The sequence below is a fragment of the Microtus ochrogaster genome, chromosome 7, assembly GCF_000317375.1.
Source record: "Microtus ochrogaster isolate Prairie Vole_2 chromosome 7, MicOch1.0, whole genome shotgun sequence".
Lineage (NCBI taxonomy): Eukaryota > Metazoa > Chordata > Mammalia > Rodentia > Cricetidae > Microtus > Microtus ochrogaster.
In genome coordinates this window covers 23,374,920-23,394,581 of record NC_022014.1, presented here as the reverse complement: position 1 = coordinate 23,394,581, position 19,662 = coordinate 23,374,920, and the positions used below count along the sequence as shown (strand labels likewise).

The 19,662-nt window shown below is 42.2% G+C and overlaps 1 protein-coding gene across 2 annotated transcripts in view; it reads left to right on the top strand.

Annotated features, from left to right (window-relative positions):
• Window positions 1-19,662, top strand: part of Ywhae (tyrosine 3-monooxygenase/tryptophan 5-monooxygenase activation protein epsilon) — a 37,278-nt gene that overhangs the window by 3,576 nt on the left and 14,040 nt on the right. For both annotated transcript variants that reach the window (XM_005349534.2, XM_026780248.1), the window contains exon 2: window positions 16,152-16,351. In XM_005349534.2, the coding sequence (XP_005349591.1) occupies window positions 16,152-16,351 (200 nt within the window). The remainder of the gene's footprint in view (window positions 1-16,151; window positions 16,352-19,662) is intronic.

Genomic DNA, 19,662 nt, shown 5'->3' with positions numbered 1-19,662 from the left:
CACCAGACCTCATTACAGATGGTTGTGAGCCACCATGTGGTTGCTGGGAATTGAACTCAGGACCTTTGGAAGAGCAGGCAATGCTCTTAACCGCTTGAGCCATCTCTCCAGTCCCTGCCATTTTCTAATCTTCATCCTGCTTGGATCGCTCAGTGGGGCTTAGTATGGTGGCACATCCCTTAGATACTAGATAGGGAAGAGGCTCTCAAGTTCCAGGCTAGCCTGAACTATGAAATCCTGTCTGAAAAAGAGAAATTAGCCAAGTGGAGTGGCACCTACTTTCAGTTCCAGCACTGAGGAGGCAGATGCAGGCAGATCTCAGAGTTCTTGGCCAGCCAGAGTTACATTGAGATTATTGTGTGTGCGCACCTGCGTGTGCGTTGGGAGGGGTTGGTTTTCTGTGTAACAGTCCTGGCTACCCTGGAACTCATTTTGTAGACCAGGTTGGCCTCAAACTTACTGAGATCTGCCTGCCTCTGCCTCCCAAGTGTTAGAATTAAAGGCGTGTGCCACCATTGCCTGGTGAGTCTGTATCTTTTAAAAAAGAAGAAATTAATTGGCTCTCTGGGGTGTGGCTTGTGCCCCCCCCCCCCACGGCCACTTTGGGTCATTCTGAATGCTGAAATGCCAGAAATACATATGTTTTGAGTCATTGACTTGAGAACTGTTTCAAACACCAAAGCCTCATTTCTTTCTTTCTGCTTTTGTTTTTCGAGACAGAGTAACAGCCCTTGTAGAAGTAGCTCTTGTAGACTAGGCTGAGCTTGAACTCACAGAGATCCGCCTGACTCTGCCTCCCTAGTGCTGGGATTAAAGCCATGCGCCACTACTGCCCAACTCCTAAAGGCTCATTTCTAAGAACAAACTGTGCTAGGAAAGGATAGGGAACAAACATTTATTCACCCATCCATTTTATTTAGAGGCACAGCCTCACTATATTGACCTGGAATTCACAGAGGTCCTCATTTTTGTATCCAGTCATGTCCACCCCTGCCTTCCTTTACAAGGAATGCTCATCACAGGTGGGGGTCCTACACACTGTAATCCCAGTGCTCCTAAAGACAAAACTGGATAATCTGGAGTTGAAGGTCAGCATCAGCTACGCTTAGTAAATTTGCAGTTACATGACACTGTTTCACCTTCAAAATAAAGGGATGTTCTTTTTGTACATTTCAGATGTTTGTTCTTGAGACAGGATTTTCTGTGTAGTCCTGTGCTGTCGTACTCATCTATAGAACAGGTTGGAACTTGGCGTTCCGCCTGCCTCTGCTGAAAGGTGTGTACCACCACCGCCCGGCTACACTTCAGATTTTTGTATAGTATTGTGCATGTTCTTTGTCTTACACAACTTGGGGATACCACGAGTTGATGAATCACTGTTATTTGAATGATTTCTTACTACTGTGGATGTTCTCTAAGCTTTCTGTTCATTTTAAATTTTGTGTGGTTTTTTGTTTTGTTTCTTTCCAGACAGGGTCTCACTATGTAGCTCCGATTGTCCTGGAACTCACTCTGTAGACCAGGCTGTCCTTGAACTCATGGAGATCTGGCTGCGTTTGTCTCCTGAGTCCTTGATTGAAGGCTTTCACAACTATGCCCAGCTTTGTATTGTATGTGTTATGTATGAGTTGGCATGTACTGTGGCACATGTATGGAGATCAAAGGGCAACTAATGGCAAACTGTTGTTTCCACTACGTAGGTCCTGGAGGTTGAACTCAGGTGGTCAAGCTCGATGGCAGGTTCTGAGCTGTCTCACAGGCCATCTTTTCACTTAAAGAGCTGCTTTGATTTTCTGTGTGTGTTGCCTTCTTTGTACCACATGCGTGCCTGGTTCTTGCAGAAGTCAGAAGAGGACATTGAATCCCCTGGAATTGGATTTACAAGTGGTTGTGAGCTGCCATGTGTGTGTTGGGAGTCAAGCCTGGATCCTCTGCAAGAATAAGTGTTATTAACCACTGAGCCAACTCTTCATCCTCTTGACTCTTTCATTAAAAAAGTTCTGAAGCAGGGCCGGGGTGGGGCTCATGACTAATCCCAGTGGGGGGCTGAGGCAGGAGGATGTAAATCTTAGCAATTAAGTCAGACTTGGTCTTAAAGTAGAAACAGGGCTTGAGTATGTTGACTCAGTGATTGAATGCCTGCTAAACATAAGCAAAGCGCTGGGTTAATTTGCTGGCTGGGGGAATAAAAGCAGAAGCACATGAAAACAGACCTTTGATAATTTGCTGTCTTGGTCAAGATACTAGGATATTTACTATTCCCTGGTCCTGGGAGCCCAGGGCCATGCACATGATAGACAAGTGCTCTACTTCTGAGCTACTTCCCAGGTCTAGGTAGTATTTTAATATTTCTATCTGGTATGCTAAGTGCTTCTGCTTTTATTTCCCCCAGCCTAGGCTCAGACTTGTCCTCTCAAATTTCTGAGCCACTAGGGGTAGGCTGTACCAACCAAGGTTCCAGTCTTTCTTGAAAACCCAGGTTGAGCCAGGCAATGGTGGCGCACGCCTTTAATCCCAGCATTTAGGAGGGCAAAGGCAGGTGAATTCCTGAATTCGTGGCCAGCCTGGTCTGCAGAGTAAGTTCCAGGACCACCAGAGCTAAAGAGAAACCCTGTCTTCAAAAGCAAAAACAAAACAAAAACCAAGAAAACCCTGGTGGCACATGTCTTCTGCCTTTAATCCCAGCACTTTTGAGGTAGAGGCAAGAGGCACCCTGCTAGAGGCCAGCCTGATTTCATAGTGAGTTCCAGGCCAACCAGTACTTAATATAAGAAGGTCTTTGACCTTCTTGGTACGCTCACAGCAAAACCCCTCTCCATATATCCTTTAAAATCTTAAAAACTAAACAAAAAGCTGGTAGGTGGTGGGTGGCACACGCCTTTAATCCCAGCCCTCAGGAGGCAGGGGCAGGAGGATCTCTTGAGTTTGAGGTCAGCCTGGTCTGTTAGAGCTAGTTCCAGGGCAGGAAACAAAGCAACACAGAAAAGCCCTGTCTTGAAAAACCAAAAAGAAAACAAACAAAAAAACAAAACTAAATTCCCTGATATGTCAGTGTCTCTTGACTGTAGCTAATGTCACACATTTATACAGAGCACTTCAAAAATATTTTTCCTTTTTTCATTTCTCCATGTGAATGTCCTTAGATAACAAATGTGGACCATTTTTGGAGGGGTAATGTGGTATATAATTAGTATTCCAAATAGCCCAGATATAATAAAATCTGATAGAATGTAAAGTACAATTCACCAGGAGGTAGCAAGTAACAGTACTACAATTTTTTTTTTTTTTTTTTTTTTTTTTTTTTGGTTTTTCGAGATAGGGTGTCTCTAGTTTTGGAGCCTGTCCTGGAATTAGCTCTTGTAGACCAGGCTAGTCTCTAACTCACAGAGATCTGCCTGCCTCTGCCTCCCGAGTGCTGGGATTAAAGGCGTGGTGCTTACAATGTTTCTTCTGTGACTAGTTCGCTACAGTTAAGTACTATTTCATGCTAGTTGTTTTTTTGTTGTTGTTGTTGTTTTTTTAAAGTAAATTTTGGAGATAGAACTTGAGTTCTCATGCTTGTATGCAGGCTTTTGATGGACTAAGCTTTCTTCCCAGTCTCTATTTTTATTTTATTTTTGGTGATGACAGGGTCTTTCTATCCTTGGTTGACCTGCAATTTGCTTTGTGAATCTGGCTCACTTTGAACTTCTGGCAATCATTCTGTCATCCCTGCTGAAGTAGTGGAATATTACACATGTGTTCCACCATGCCCAACTAATTTTTTTAAGACCTAGGTGGCCTGGTACTTGCCATGTTGTAGACCCAGGCTAGCCTTCAGTTCACAAAGATCTACCTGCCTCTGCTGTGCGCCACCATTTTTATTTTGAGACATAGATTTTGTTTTCTGTCATATGCCACCGCCTGACTGACTAGTTTTCTCATTTAAATGAAAATATCCCAGGGCTAGAGAGGTGGCTTAGGGCTTAAGAGCTTTGGCTGTTCTTCTAGAGGACTGTGGTTCAATTCCCAGCATCCACATGGCAGCTCATAGCTTTATTCAGTTTTAGGGGATCTGACACCATCACACAGACATACATGTAAGCAAAGCCCTAGTGCATATAAAAAAATAAAATCATCCAAAAAAAAAAGATTTCCTAAACTTTTTCCTCTACCACAGATAACTATAAATCTTGAGTTCTGAGAACTTTGGTTTCCTTCAGATTTTGTGTTTGGTAGAAAATAAAGTGGATCAAAAGAAAATTAGAACATTTACAGTTATCTCACTCTCCAAAGTGGGAATGGGAAGTCAAGGAAATTGTAGTTGCTGACAGTAGACATACCAGCTATTCAGTCCGATTGTAGTGTTAGAGGCAAATATGCTGGTTTTAGTTTGTCTGCCTTGAGTTGTATGACGGTTTGAATGGGTATGTTCAAAGGGAATGGCACTATTAGGAAGTATGGCCTTATTGGAGGACGTATGTCATTGTGGGGATGTGTCTCATGTTCAAGCTGTGCCCTATGTGGCACATGGACTTCTGCCGCCTGCCTATCAAGATGCAAAACCCACAGCTCCTTCTCCAGCACTGTCTACTACCTGCATGCTGCCACTTCATACCATGACGATAATAGACTAAACCTCTGAAATTGTAAACCAGCCCCCGTCAGTGTTTGCCTTTTTATAAAACTTGGGTGTTGCTGTAGTTATGTGTCTTCACAGCAATATGAACCCAAAGTAAGACAGGTTAGTACTTTTTCTTTTTCTGATGGTTCTCTCTGTAGACCAGGCTGACCTTGAACTCACAGAGATCCCTGCCTCTCTTGAGTGCTGGGATTAAAGGTGAGGCGTGCGCCACCACCTCCTGGCTTTACTACTTTTATGCTATTCTGTCATGGATCCAAACAGTACAGCTGGGCTGTGGTGATATATGCCTTTAATCCAAACACTTTGGAAACAAAGATTGGGGGATCTTAAATAGCAAGTTCTAGGTGTGCTGAAGTTGCATAGTGAAATCCTGCTTCAAGAAAGATAAACGGGCTGGAGAGATGGCTCAGTGGTTAAGAGCATTGCCTGCTCTTCCAAAGGTCCTGAGTTCAATTCCCGGCAACCACATGGTGGCTCACAACCATCTGTAATGAGGTCTGGTGCCCTCCTCTGGCCTGCAGACATACATGCAGACAGAATATTGTATATATAATAAATAAATAAAAGATAAACAGCCCTGCAAAGCAGGTGCCACTAATTTTTCAGATAAATATTTGAGTGGGGGAGCTGGAGACATGGCTCAGCAGTTAAGAATGCTTGTTGCTCTTGCAGAGAGTTCAGGCTTGGTTCCCAGCACCCACGTAGCAACTCAGCCAGCCACCTGTGACTCCAGTTTCTGGAATCTGACGTCCTCTTTTGGTCTCCGCAGTCACCTTCATGCACTGGGTGCACATACATATACATTCAGGAACAAATACTCATAAAAGTAAAGTCTCCCCCCCCCCCCTTCTCTGTTCAAGACCGGTCTCACTCAGGCTAACCTTGAATTTGTTTCTCAGCTTAGACGGCCTTCAGTGTCAAGGCTGATCCTCTCACTGAAGCACTATTCTTAGTTCCTAATTTTATAACGTGGAAATTGCTTTGGGGGCCTGGGGAGATAGCTCAGTCTATCAAGTGCTTGACATGGCAGTCACAGACACTGAGCTTAAGCTCCAGCATCTGGTTATAGCACTGTTGCATGCTTGTCATTCCAGTATGCTTGTAATCTCCTCTCTGGGGAGGTGGAGACTGGTGAATCCCTGGGGTTTCCTGACAGTTCACCAAAGCCTAATTGTTGAACCCTAGAGTTTAGTGAGAGAAATTGTTTTTAAGAAGCAACGTGGAGCCTGGTGGTGGATCACTGAGTTCAGGCTAATCTGGAGGACAGAGTGAGTTCCAGGACAGCCAGAGCTACACAGAAAAATCATGACTTGAGCCCCCTTTCCCCCATCACCAAAAAATAAAAAGGGAAAAAAAAACCCAAGGTAGATGGATGGTTTCCAAGTAATGACATCTGAGAGTGGCTCAGGGTCTCCACATGTACTTGTATGTAACTGCACATTAGTAAATACACACACAGCAAGTACATTAAGTTGCTTTGAACAGCTTTTTGGCTTAATTTCATTGAGTCTTGTTGCTTTTGTATGAATGAGTGTGTTGGTTGAGTCTACTTTCTAGTGGTGAGGCAACAGGAGCTAGTGGAAAGTGGGGCAGTCATTAAATAGGAGTGAGGGAGCCTTTCCTTACTTAGTCTCAGGACCTGTTCTTGCATATATACTGATGAATTGCCTCTGCCTGCTTGCCTTTCCCTCCTCCCTCTCGTTTTCTTCACCGCCACCACCCCTGCCCCTCTCTTAGTATGTTGTATAGGCTGGCCTCAAACTTGATCCCCGTGCATTTGCCTCACTTCCTGAGAACTGATACTGCAGGCCTGAGGAATTGCTGTTCTGAAAGAAATTTTGTTCAGTTAGTTTATAGACTGGAATATTATTTTTCACCGATGTGTTCACCAGAGGACAGCCTCAGCTGCCATTCCTCATGTACCTTCTCACCCTTTGAGATAGGGTCTTATTAGTCTATAACTTAAAAAAAAGTAAGCTATGGCAAGCTTCAGAAATCCTCTAGCCTCTCCATTTCTCTGTTTCTGGGATTGCAAACCATTTATTGTGCTGGGAGTTGCACATAGGACCTTGCACATACTAGTTAAACAAGTAATCTACCACTGACCCATTTAGTTTTGGGAGGAATCTCATTGTTGCCCAGGCTGAATTCTTGGCCTCATGTGGTCCTGACTCAGCCCCTTCTAACTGGAATTTGCAGATTTTATTGTACTGGGCATTGAACCTAGGGCCTTCTAAGAAGGTCACTAGGCAGATGCTTTCCACTGAGTTAGCTATGTTCTCAGGCTTTCTTGCCTCTTAATGTTATCTTCCCCCCCCCCCAGAGGGGGGGCTGGAGAGTCCTGCTTAATGGTATGAGCTCTTTTGGCTCTTTCAGAGGATTTGTATCCTATTCCCAGCACCCACACGGTGGCTCACAACTGTCTTAACTCCAGACCCAGGGAATCTGATCGCTTCTCTGGCCTCTAAGGGCACTGTATGCATGTGATGCAGACATACATGGAGGAAAAATACCCATGTATAAAAATAATTTAAAAAATAAAACATCTTTTTAGACTGTTATGATGCATGTACGTGTATGAACAATAATGATGGTGTACATGTGGAAGTCAGGATAACTTGGTGGAAGTTTGTTCTTTCCTTCTCATAGGTTGTGGAAATCAAACTTAGGTCATTGGCCTGTCTCATTGGGCCCCTTCTGTGTTTTGAATGAAATGAGATCTCACTATGTTGCTTAGGCCTGATTTGTGGGGGGGTGGGGCTCAAGTTGTCTTCCCTTAGCCTCTACAGTAACTGGAACTTCGCAGGTGCCAATGTATTCTACGATGTACCTGGACTAAGTTTTGCTTTGTGTATATATCATAATTTTTTATCTGTGGGGTTGACACAGATCTTAATGTGTGGCTCAGGTTGACTTTGAACTGGTACTCCTGATACTCTGTCTGACTAGTGCTGATTGTAGGTATGCATCAGAGTTAGCTGAACTAAAGCTTTATAAAAGACTAGTGACTTTACTCAGGAGGTGGAGGTAGAAGGTCAGGAATCGGTATCATTTTTGGCTGCATAGAGAATTCCAGGCTATCTTGACTCTAAAAATAAACAAATGGGCTGGAAAGGTGACTTAGCAGTTAAGAGCACTTGCTGCTGTCCTTATGGAAGACCCAGGATTGATTTCCAGCACTTACGTAGGTAGAGTGTATAACTTCAGTTCCAGGGGATCCTGTGCCCTCTTGGGCACATAACATGCAAGCATAACACTCATATACATAAAATAATTCTAAAGAAACAAAACAAAAGGTGGTCATGTATGGATGCCTATAATCCCAATATTTTGTAGGTGGAGGCAAAAGAGGCCAGCTTCTACTGTATAGCAGAATTCAAGGCTAGCCTGAATTAGGTAAGATTCCATCTCAAACAATAAATACATAGCCTAGAGGCTGACCTCATTCAGAAATTTGCCTGCCTCTGCTTCTGAACTAAAGGTGTATGCCACCACTTGGCTGTGTTGCTTTTCTCTCTCTTCCTTCCCTCCCTCCCTGCCTTCTTTTTTTGGTTTTGTTTTTTCAAGATTGGGTTTCTCTGTTCTGTCTGGCTCTGCCTCCCAAGTACTGGGATTAAAGATGTACTCTACCACTGCCCAGTGTTGCTTTTTTTCTTTTTTCTTTTTTTTCTTTTTGAGGGAAGGTGGTGGGGTGGGTTTCAGTCCTGGAACTAGCTCTGTAGATCAGACTGGCTCTGCCTCCTGAGAGTGTTGGGATTAAAAGCATGTGCCGCCATCACCCAGCTGTGGTGCTTTTTTCTTAATGACCCTGTCCTACCTTTGTTTCAGAATGCTGCCAACATTTTTCTTAGCCTGTTCTGTCTTACATTTTATCCTTCTATATCACACATTACATAATTTTCTTTTCCTCATTTAAGCTAGGAGAATTGTTGGTCATTAGTGGTAGTTTATTTTACTTTTGTATAACTTAGTATATAGATGAGGAATATTTGGCAGCTATTGGAGAGTATCTGCTAGCAGTTCAGGAAAGATTAGCAAATAAAGTTTACTAAAGTAGATGCTCTGCATATAAAGTTTTTCTATCGACATTCAACAACTTGTAGTTTTTGTGAACACATTTTAAAAACTTTTAAAAATTGACTAGATTTTGTCTAGATGATCAAGAGAACTTAAACTTCATGTGTATGTCCTATGTGCGAGTGCTTACGAGGCCAGGGTAGTGGTGGATCCCCTGAGCTGGAATTAGTAAAAGCTGACTCTCGAAGGGACTGGGGAGCAGAATTCTGGAAGAGCAGCAAGTGCTTTTTAACCACTGATTTTTCTCTTCAGTCCTAACAAGAGGATTTTGGGAATACTTTGTTTTACCCTTAATGAAAGCCTTCCTGGGATTGAGAACCTTCGGAATAGATCATTGTTTCTCTGATACTTGACTAATTTAATATCACTTACTAAATTCGGATTTGTTCTGCATTGATTGTACCAGGTGCCTTTTTCCCCCCTTTGGGCATGGTTGACAGGTGATCTTTTGAGACAAGGTCTCCTAGAACCTCCTTTGCTGGGATTGGAAGGATTTCAGCTGTGTACCACCACACCTTTTTATTTAGCCTCTGGAACTTGTCTTTAGAAACAGCTGTTTGCTTTCACATCTTAGAACTTTAGACCTTATAGTGGTTCTTTCTTCACTGTAGCTGCTTGACGCAGTCATTCTCCCGTGTCTGCCTTTATACTTAAATTTCAGTTAGCTAATAGTTACTAACTTCTTCTAAACACATTCCTTATGGTCTTTGTTTGTTTGAGACAAACCTGCTTCTCTCTAGTGTGAGGATTAAAGACTTTCACCACCATGCCCAGCTCTCAGTTTTGTTTTTTGATTTTCAATTTTTTTAAAAACTCATTTTTCTACTGTTTCTGAGTTAGGATTCATTTTATAGTTCAGGCTGGTCTGGAATTCATGGAGTAGCCCATATTGGCTTTGAATGCATGTCAGTAATTTCCCAAGTGCTTGGCTTTATCTTGTACTTTTTGGTGAATGGATATTAACTTTTCCTTGTAAATGATAATTTCATGTAATACAGTGTAGGAATCCCACAATATAGTTTGTATTTACTTAATAGAATAATTTTGTGTATATGTAGGTCTGTGGTCATTCTTATGTCACAGTACACTTGTAGAGATCAGAGGACCTATATCTACAGTCTCAAGTGTGGGGCTTACAGGTCAACTATAATATAGTTTAGTTCGAGGAAAATGTGGCTAAAAAGAATGGTGGGACTAGATCTGTAGCTCAGATGGTAGAGTGAATGTTTGCCTGACATGCATGAAACTGGGTTCAATCTCCAGGACATGTAAGGCAGGAAGAGAGGTATACCCACTCAAGAGGATCCGAAGTTCAAGATTACCCTCCATCACATAATTGCAAAATGAGTTTGAGGCCAGTCTGGGAAGCATGAGATCTTGTTTCAACAAAAGAAAACCAGAGGATTAAAAGAAGGGAATGAGGATGTCAAATCAGAGCTTCTCTTCTGTGTATCATCAAAGGCACTGATAAAGGGGATTGAGCACTGGACCTTAGAGAGGTCTGGGTTAAAAAGAAAACTGGAACCAGAGTATACAAAGGGCATTATATATATACCTAGCTTCTAAGGACTGCACTTAACCTACATGTGGTCCATGCTCAGTAGTACCCTTGCTATAATACACTTGTGGACATTCTTTTTATGCTTTGGCCTGATTTTGTCAGTTGATTCATCTTTCTGTCCTGACTTTATGTTTTGAAGACAGTTTCAGGTTTGAATTTGAAGACAAATTTAAGGTTGGCCTTGAATTTGTTGTATGCTTAGCCAAGGATGACTGACTCCTGGTGTCATCTTCCACGTCCCATGTGAATACATCTGACCTTTTTTGTTGTTTTTCTCTTGTCTTGTTTTTAAAGGTTTGTATATCTGTGCCTTCTGGAGTTTATTTGCCAGTGCCCATGGGGTTCAGAAGAGAGTGTTAGATCCCTTGGAACTGGAGTTACAGGGTGGTTGAGCCACCCAGTGGGAGTTAGCGACTAAACTTGATCTTCCGTAAGAGAGGAAATCAATTGGGGAGGGGGGAGATTGTTTCTGTTTTTCCAATATAGGGTTTCTTCGTCTCGACCAGGCTGGCTTTGAATTTAGAGATCCTCCTGCCTCTTGACACCCAAGTGCTGGGATTAAAGGTGGTGTGCCACCACCGCCCAGCATTTGAGACTGGATTTTCCTCTGTCCTAGACTAGCCTTACACTGGCAGCCTTCCTGGTGCTGGGATTTCAGGGATATACTGCTGTGACTGGCTTCTGTAATACTTAAATGATTTGGAAGGATATTCACATGAGTGCAGCCTTTTGTTTCGTTTCATTTTGTTTTGAGCCAGGGTCTCACTATGAAGCTCTACTTGTCCTGGAACTCACTATGTAGAGCAGTCTATGCTGGCCTCTAATTCACAGATCCTCCTGTCTCTACCTTTTGAGTGCTAGGATCAAAAGCATGTTCTTCCATGTGTTAGTCATAGCTTCTCGATGTTGTTGTTGTTTTGAGAAACAGTTTCTCTGTGTAGCCTTGGCTGTCCTGGATCTCTCTCTTTAGACCAGACTGGCATTGAACTCTGAGATTTGCCTCTACTTGCTCAGTGCTGGGATTAAAGGCGTGCACCACCATGCCCAGTAATGTGAATATAATTTTTTAAGAGTGTTGGCATGGCCGGGCGGTGGTGGCGCACTCCTTTAATCCCAGCACTCGGGAGGCAGAGGCAGGCGGATCTCTGTGAGTTCGAGACCAGCCTGGTCTACAAGAGTAGTTCCAGGACAGGCTCCAAAGCCACAGAGAAACCCTGTCTCGAAAAACCACAAAAAAAAAAAAAAAAAAAAGAGTGATGGCATGATAGATTTTGAGCAAGTTTAAACAGAATAGTTTATAATAAAACTAAAAGCTGTCAAGTTTGGCATGACCTTCAGTTTTATTAGGAAATACAGAATTAGACCTTGGGGGAACTTGTCAGTTTGATAATGGATATTTGTATCCTTTAGGTATTTTGTATTTTTTTTTTTTTTTTTTGTAAGGCTAAAGATTGTTAATCTAGGTAGACTACAGTTGAGAGGATTAAGTTTACCGGGCTGTTAAGGAGCTGTACCAAGGGGTATGAAATGAAGCAATTTAGGTCTCTTTCTTAAAAAAAGTAGTTTAACTAGCCATGGGGTAGCATCTGCATTTGATCCCAGCAGAGGCAGAAGGAGGTATATCTGAGTTCCAGGACAGGCAGAGCTGTGTAGAGAGACTGTCTCAAAAGTGTGTGTGTTAATATAGATGTTTTGCTTGCATGTATGTATGTGTACTCTGTATGTGCCTGGTGCCCTTGGACGCTAAAAGAGGGTGCCAGATCCCTTGGGACTGGAGTTAGGAGCAGTTGTAACCTGTATGTGTGTGTGTACTGGGAATTGTACTTGGGTCCTCTACCAGAGCATTAACTGTTCTTAGTTCTTAGTTGTTGAGCCATTTCTTTAGCCCTCAAGTCTCTTTCTTAAGCCTGGGGTTTAGCTCAGGGTCTTTAAAAAGTTAATTTTATTTAAAATGTGTATGTGTGGATATGTACGTGTAAATGCAGTTTTTGTGGAGAGGGCAGAGGTGTTGAATCTCCTCAGAGCTGGTGTTAGAGGTTATAGATGGTTGTGATTTGCCTGGCATACATGTTGGAAATTGTTCTTTGCAAGAGAACCAATAATTTTGGTTCATTTTGTTGATGTTATGTGCCCCATGCTCAAGATTCACATCTTGAATTAATCAGTAGGGGAGGCAGAGGCAGGCAGATCTCTGGTTCAAGGCCAGGCTGGTCTACAGAGCAAGTTTCAGGCTAGCCATGGCTACACAGAGAAGCCCTGCTTAAACAACAACAAAACCCCAAACACAAAACAATAAAAATGGTCAAATGGTCTCACTGTGTGTAACCCTGGCTGGCTTGGAACTTGCTATCTATACCAGGCTGGCTTCAAATTTATAGAAATCAGCCTGTCTTGGCTTTGTCCAGCTCCTCCACAGCCCCACTCCTGGGGCGGGGGGCGATGACAGGGCTTCACTGTAGTCCATACTGACTTTAAACTAAAGAGATTTTTATGACTTAGCCTCTTATGTCATGGGATTACAAGCACCATCCAACCTGCTGGGTGTTGGAAGATATTTTTTTTCCTTTTGTTCATTTGTGTGTTTTTTGTTTGTTTGTTTTTCAAAACAGGATTTATCTATGTGTAGCACTTGCTGTCCTAGAACTTGCTCTGTAGACCAGGTTGGCCTTTGAACTCAGAGCTCCATCTGCCTCTGCCTCCAGAGTGTTGAGATTAAAGATGTGTGCCACCGCCAGCCTGCCTGCCTGCCTGCCTGCCTGCCTGCCTGCCTGCCTGCCTTCCACCGCCCAGCTCTTTTTCCTTTTTTTTTCTTTTTGGTATTTGAAGGAGTTTCCCTCTATAGTCCTGGCTATCCTGGAACTTGTTCCAGCACTGCCTGTCTTGGGTGCTGGAAGATCTTTTAAGAAGACTGATTGTAGCCGTGCGATGGTGGTGTACACCTTTAATCCCAGCACTCGGGAGGCAGAGGCAGGCGGATCTCTGTGAGTTCGAGACCACCCTGGTCTACAAGAGCTAGTTCCAGGACAGGCTCCAAAGCCACAGAGAACCCTGTCTCGAAAAACAAAACAAAAACAAACAAACAAAAAGGACTGATTGTAGTACCACATGGGGAGGAGAGCGTGGGGCTGGAGAGATGGCTCAGGGTTTAAGAGCACTTGACTGCTCTCTTGGAGGACCTGGATTCAATTCCCAGCACCCACATATCAGTTTACAGCTGTCTATAACTCTGGTTCCAGGGAAATCTTGACACCTTCGTATCAATGCACATAAATAAAATGAAAAATACAGTGCCTGCTTTAAGTTGGATGAGTTAGCTGAATGAATGAATGAGTGAATAAATGAATGAATGAGAGACCAAAGAATCAAGATTCAGAGTAAGAACTGGGATTGTTTGTAGCTCAGTGGTAGATTACTTGGCTATAACTATTGTCCCTAGTACAGCAAACAAAAGGTATGTGTGTATGGGATTGGATAAATTAAGTGAAGGTGAATTACATTTGGTTATCTTAGCAGTAACCTTAAAAACATAAAGTTGTCTCAAGATGGTTGTTCAGCATAGTGTGGCTATCTAACTAGACTGTTAGCATACAGTGGATGATAAATGACCCAGAGCTCAGCAGGTCTGGTATGTTTGATTTAACATGCCTATTGATGTCTGGAAATTATGTTTCAGAATCTTCATGCAATAGTGATTTTTCAGCCAGCACTCCCTGTCCTCAAGTATCAAAAGTCTCATAGAGGGTCTGGAGGGATGGTTCAATGGTTAAGAGCACTGGCTGTTCTTCCTAGCATCCTATGACAGCTCACAGCCACCTGCAACTCAAGTTTCTAATGCCGCCTTTTAGACTTTGACACCAAGCGCACTTGTAATTCATAGACATACTTGCAGGCAAAACAGATAAAAACAAGAAAAAGAAAAAATCAGGATCAAATGGAGTGGGGCATTCCTTTAATTTCAGCACTCAGCAGACAAATGTAAGGTGATTTGTACAAGTTTGTTGCCAGCCTGGGCTATATAGCAAGACCTTGCTTTATTCTCCTGCCCCTCAAAAAATAGTTACAGAAAATGTGTTCATGGTCTGCAGAATTTGAGTTTGATCCCTAGAACCCATGTGATGGAAGGAGGAGGCTTGTTACCTTCAAGTAGTAATTCAGTCATGAGTTGTAGTTGTCTGGTTCAAAGGTTTCGATCACATCACCTGCAGATACATGACAGCCTTTCCTTGCTTCAGAAATTTTACGTAGAATAGATGAAGTCCTTCCTGCAGAGATTTCATGAAATGCTAGATACACTGAGTGAGAAATTTTATGTTAATGAGTTAGTGGGAGTCCAGAGTTGGGAATCAGGCAGCTTTTGTGTATAGCTTTGAGGAAGACTATGGCTAGGGTCTGTTGGTAATGAAGGATAACTGGAGGGTTTCATGAAACTCTTGTAGACATTCAGAGGAGGTTAGGCCTTGGACTCGTTCATGCTGAATATTGTGTAAAGAAATGGAAATTCTTAAGGATAAAGGGCCTGAATTTGTTGTGAGCTTAAAAATAATTCATAATGGTCATTTAGTGATTTATCAAAAATTAGGTGTCCTACCAAAGTATGTCAACACAGTTCATCCCTCCAAAGAGTGCAGTCAAAATAACTAAGACACAACTAGAAAGAAGATGGGACTGAAGTCTAACATCATTAGCAGACCAAAATTCTAATTGGCAGCTTGGGGGGTGGTGTGACTTAATGGCTGAGTGCTTACCTAGTGTGTAAAAGGCTTGACTGGCTGGGTTCAGTCATTTCAGCAACTAACTGTAAAGGGGTGGATTTTGAAATATGAAAGTTGGGTTGCTTATTTGGAAAACTCTAAATTTTGTTTTGTTTTTTGTGAGATAGGTTCTAACTATGAACTATGTAGCATTCCTAGTTGCAGGGGTTACAATTACAGCATTTGACTTAATATAGCTTAATTCATTGTGATAACATTTGGCTAATGTATTACTCTCAGGATGTTACTGTCTGCCTAGGATGCTTATTAAAATGTAGGTTCTTGGCTCTTATCACTAGGGATCCTGAAATCAGTAGATCTTAAGGTCTATTTGGTAATAGTGTCATTAAAACCTTTGTAAAACTACCCTTCCCCCTTTTCTTTATAATAATTAGTATTTATGACATTTTCAGTTTTTCCTTTGTTATTCATAAAATGCTAGGGTTTTTGTTTTTGCGCTACACTTGGGATATCTCAGATTGTCTGGCCCCCTTTGTTTGATTGCCATCTAGTGGTAACAGTAATTACGAAAACTTACACCAGCAGAAGGATTCATAGTGTACCCCTTTCCCACTTTTTTTTGGGGGGGGGGGGACAGACTGCGTCAAACTCATAGAAATCCTGCCTCAGCTTCCTGGTTTTAGGATTACAGGCTATAGGCATGAGCCAGTTTGTTTTACTTTAGACAAGGTCCCCCGATGTCTGATTTGATGATGTCTGATTTGATAGCTTGGTCTTCTGAGATTGAGACTTGTGTGTGGTGCCCCACCCCCACCCCCTAATGCTTGGTGACTTGACTCATTTATTTTGGTTTAACTTTTTTATTGGGAAGAATATTTGCTCCAGATTAAACAGGGCTTTTAGGTTCTAGCTGAACTAGCCCCTTTTATTTACAAGGGTCTTCCTATGTAGCTTTGGCTGGTTCCATACTCTTGTAGCTCAAAGTGGAGTTTGAACTTAAGGTAGTCTTCCTGCATTAGTCTTTATGCTATGATTGCAGGCATGCACCCCCCCTTCGGATTTCAAGCCCCCCCACAGTTATATCTTAGCTTGGCAGTGGGAAAAAACATAACGGTGAAAGGGATGGGTCAACAAAACCTATTAAATCTATAGTCTCCTTTTACTATTCCCTGCATAGAAATGGTGGAATCAATGAAGAAAGTAGCAGGAATGGATGTGGAGCTGACAGTTGAAGAACGAAACCTTTTATCTGTTGCATATAAAAATGTGATTGGAGCCAGAAGAGCATCCTGGAGAATAATCAGCAGCATTGAACAGAAGGAAGAAAACAAGGGAGGAGAGGACAAACTAAAGATGATTCGGGAGTACCGGCAAATGGTAAGATCTTGTTACCTTTTATTTGATTTGATACTATGCTTTTGTTTTTATTTTGAATAATGTGTATGAGCACTTTGCCTTGCCTATCTCCGTAACATGTGTGTGCCTGGTGTCCTTGAAGGCCAGAAGAGGGTGTTGGGTCCTCTGGCACTGGGTCTGCTGGTACTGTAGTTGTGGTTTTGAGCTGCAGTGCACATGCTGGCAGTTGAACTTGGATTCTCTGCAAGAGCAACCAAAGCTCTTAACAGGGTCTCTTTGAAGCCCTGGCTGGCCTGGAACTCATGATGTTGACTAGTCTGGCTTCAGCCTCTCATGCTGGGATTAAAGGCATTATACTACCACATCCACTTGATAGAATATTTTTTATTTTTTTATTTTTTTTTATTTTTATTTTTTTTTTTGGTTTTTCGAGACAGGGTTTCTCTGTGGCTTTGGAGCCTGTCCTGGAACTAACTCTGTAGACCAGGCTGGTCTCGAACTCACAGAGATCCGCCTGTCTCTGCCTCCCGAGTGCTGGGATTAAAGGCGTGCGCCACCATAGCCTGGCGATAGAATATTTTTTAAAAGATGATAGTTTCTCAAATACAGGTGACACCGAGTTAATTTATAGTTTGATACCATTAATTTCTGTATATTTGTTAGAAGTGACTAGTTTTCATAGAGAAAAGGTTTATTTTTGCTTAGGTATAGAGGATTCTGTCCTTGATCAAAATGGATCCTGAGTCTCTGATTTGGCATTCTGGATGGCAGTGTAGGGTCCATATCTGATAGCAAAACTACTTACTTCTTGAGCCAGGAAGCTGGATCCAGAGTAGTGTCCATTTGTCACAAATGTTACCATTTGTGACAGAAGTAATAGAGGTGGCTGTTACCTGAATGTCCTAAATGATTTCTTTATCTAGTAGAGAAAGGAAATGTGTGGTTTTTTAAAAAAAAAAATCTTTGCCGGGCGGTGGTGGCGCACGCCTTTAATCCCAGCACTCGGGAGGCAGAGGCAGGTGGATCTCTGTGAGTTCGATACCAGCCTGGTCTACAGAGCGAGTTCCAGGACAGGCTCCAAAGCCACAGAGAAACCCTGTCTCAAAAAACCAAAAAAAAAAAAAAAAAATCTTTTTCTTTTTAAACAAACTATCTTTTTTCCCTATACATACCAATCCAAGTTCCCACTCCCTCTCCTCCTCCCGTTCTCTCCACTTAATCCCCCCCACCTTACCTCACTGTGTTTCTTTTGAGTATCGGCTAAGTCTCAGGCCTTCAGCTTTAAGTAATTTGTGTTAGACATATGGGTTCAACACCGAACATAAACTACATTAAATGTGTGTGTGTGTGTGTGTGTGTGTATTTCACTAACCTTGATTAGAAATTACAGGTTAGAGAATATTTTGGGATAAAAGCCAAGAACCATTTGTTTTGGAAGCTGTAGAGGGAGAAATATCTTGAGAGGGAAGGGTGCTAGGGATTAGGCTTGGATTGCACACGCTATCACTGAGCTGTATGTCCAGCACAGGTATTAAGTTTGAGCATAACACACACAAGTAAAGAACAAATGAACTGCTGCTCTTGCTATTGTCAAAGTACCTCATTGACTGCTTTTAGTGAATGCATAGAACAGCTTCAGTTTTTGCACATAATTGTGTATGTACACAGGAAGTGCCATGGGGCATGTGTAGAAATGAGAGCAACTGGGCTGGAGAGATGGCTCAGAGGGTAAGAGCATTGCCTGCTCTTCCAAAGGTCCTGAGTTCAATTCCCAGCAACCACATGGTGGCTTACAACCATCTGTAATGAGGTCTGGTGCCCTCTTCTGGCCTGCAGGCATACACGCAGACAGAATATTGTATACATAATAAATAAATTAAAAAAAAAAAGAAATGAGAGCAACTTCCATGAGTTGGTCTTCTTACACTATGCAGGTCTCCGAGTGTGAACTGAGCCTTTAGCCTTGGCGGTAAACACCCCTACCAACTGAACCATATTACGAGCCCGATATGGGACAATTTGATAAGTATTTGTATGCCTCTGTGTACTAAATTATTGGGTATAAATACTGCTGAAACATAATTACTGTCTTTATGGAGACTCATTCTGGGTTTTTTTTTTTAAACAATAGAAACCATTGGGGCTTTCAGCACTCTGAAAAGAATTTATGAAGTTATTTGTAAGTGTATTTATATACAAAAATGGACGCTTCCCAGTGTAAGGCTCTGGGCTTAATATCTAGCAACATTAAGAAGTAAGTAAAAAAAAAGACCCTGGAAAAGTAGCTATTATTCCAATTTATAGGTAGTAAAACTGGGGATACAACTCTCTTAGGGAACATGCTAGAAATCTTGAGGTAAGTTGGAATTATCATTGCCCTTAGATACCTTGGACCAAAGAATATGGATTGACAGACAATTTGGTGTTCCTCAGACATGAAGAAATTGAGAAAAATTATAGTTAAGGTTATAGGATGTGATGAGGAGACAAGGGGAAAACTGGCCAATTGGGAGGTGAAACCAAGAGTCTGAAGTCTTGATGATCTTAGTAGAAATAAGGAACTAGAAAAAGAGGAGACCAGGATTGGACTGTCCAGGGTAGGGTAGAAAGTTAGTGCTGTTTAAACACAGGCAGGTGAGGAAGAAGATTTGGTTTATATATCACCATGGTGATATATCAAGTCACTGGAAAAAAGGTGGACCATAGTTACTTTGTGAAGGAGGGAGAAGACCATGGAGGTACGCAGTGATGTTAAAGCTGAGTTTGATGTTTGGACTAGTATCTAGTAAGGATTTAGAAGACTGTAACAGCAACTCTATCTCAACTTGAAAAGCCATAAGAGAAGTACAGGCAGTTTTATTGAACTAAAGGCAAGATTATAGAAGAAAAATGGGAGAAGTCTTAAAGTGTCTGAATTACAGAAAACGGAGAGCAAGAGAGAGGAACATGTTCGGGAGAGGTTGGCCGCCAGTCACCTCTCCTCACTTATTGCTGGAAGAACTGTAAGCTGGAAACCAGGGACTCCAGGCACAGCCAGCCCGAGAGGCTCTGGTGCAATTTGCATAAGGCTCAGTTTTATTATTACAGCTCCTTTGATACAGAGTTAGGAGTTTATGGTTCAGTAGAGAAGTCTGCTCCACTGGCCAACATGTCCTATAAAGTTTATATAAAGCACAACAATGTTACTTGTTTTCAGAAAAAGTCTGTGGTATGGGAACATCATTTACTCTAACTACTCTTTAGAAACTGAGGAAGGGGGGGCTGGAGAGATGGCTCAGTGGTTAAGAGCATTGCCTGCTCTTCCAAAGGTCCTGAGTTCAATTCCCAGCAAC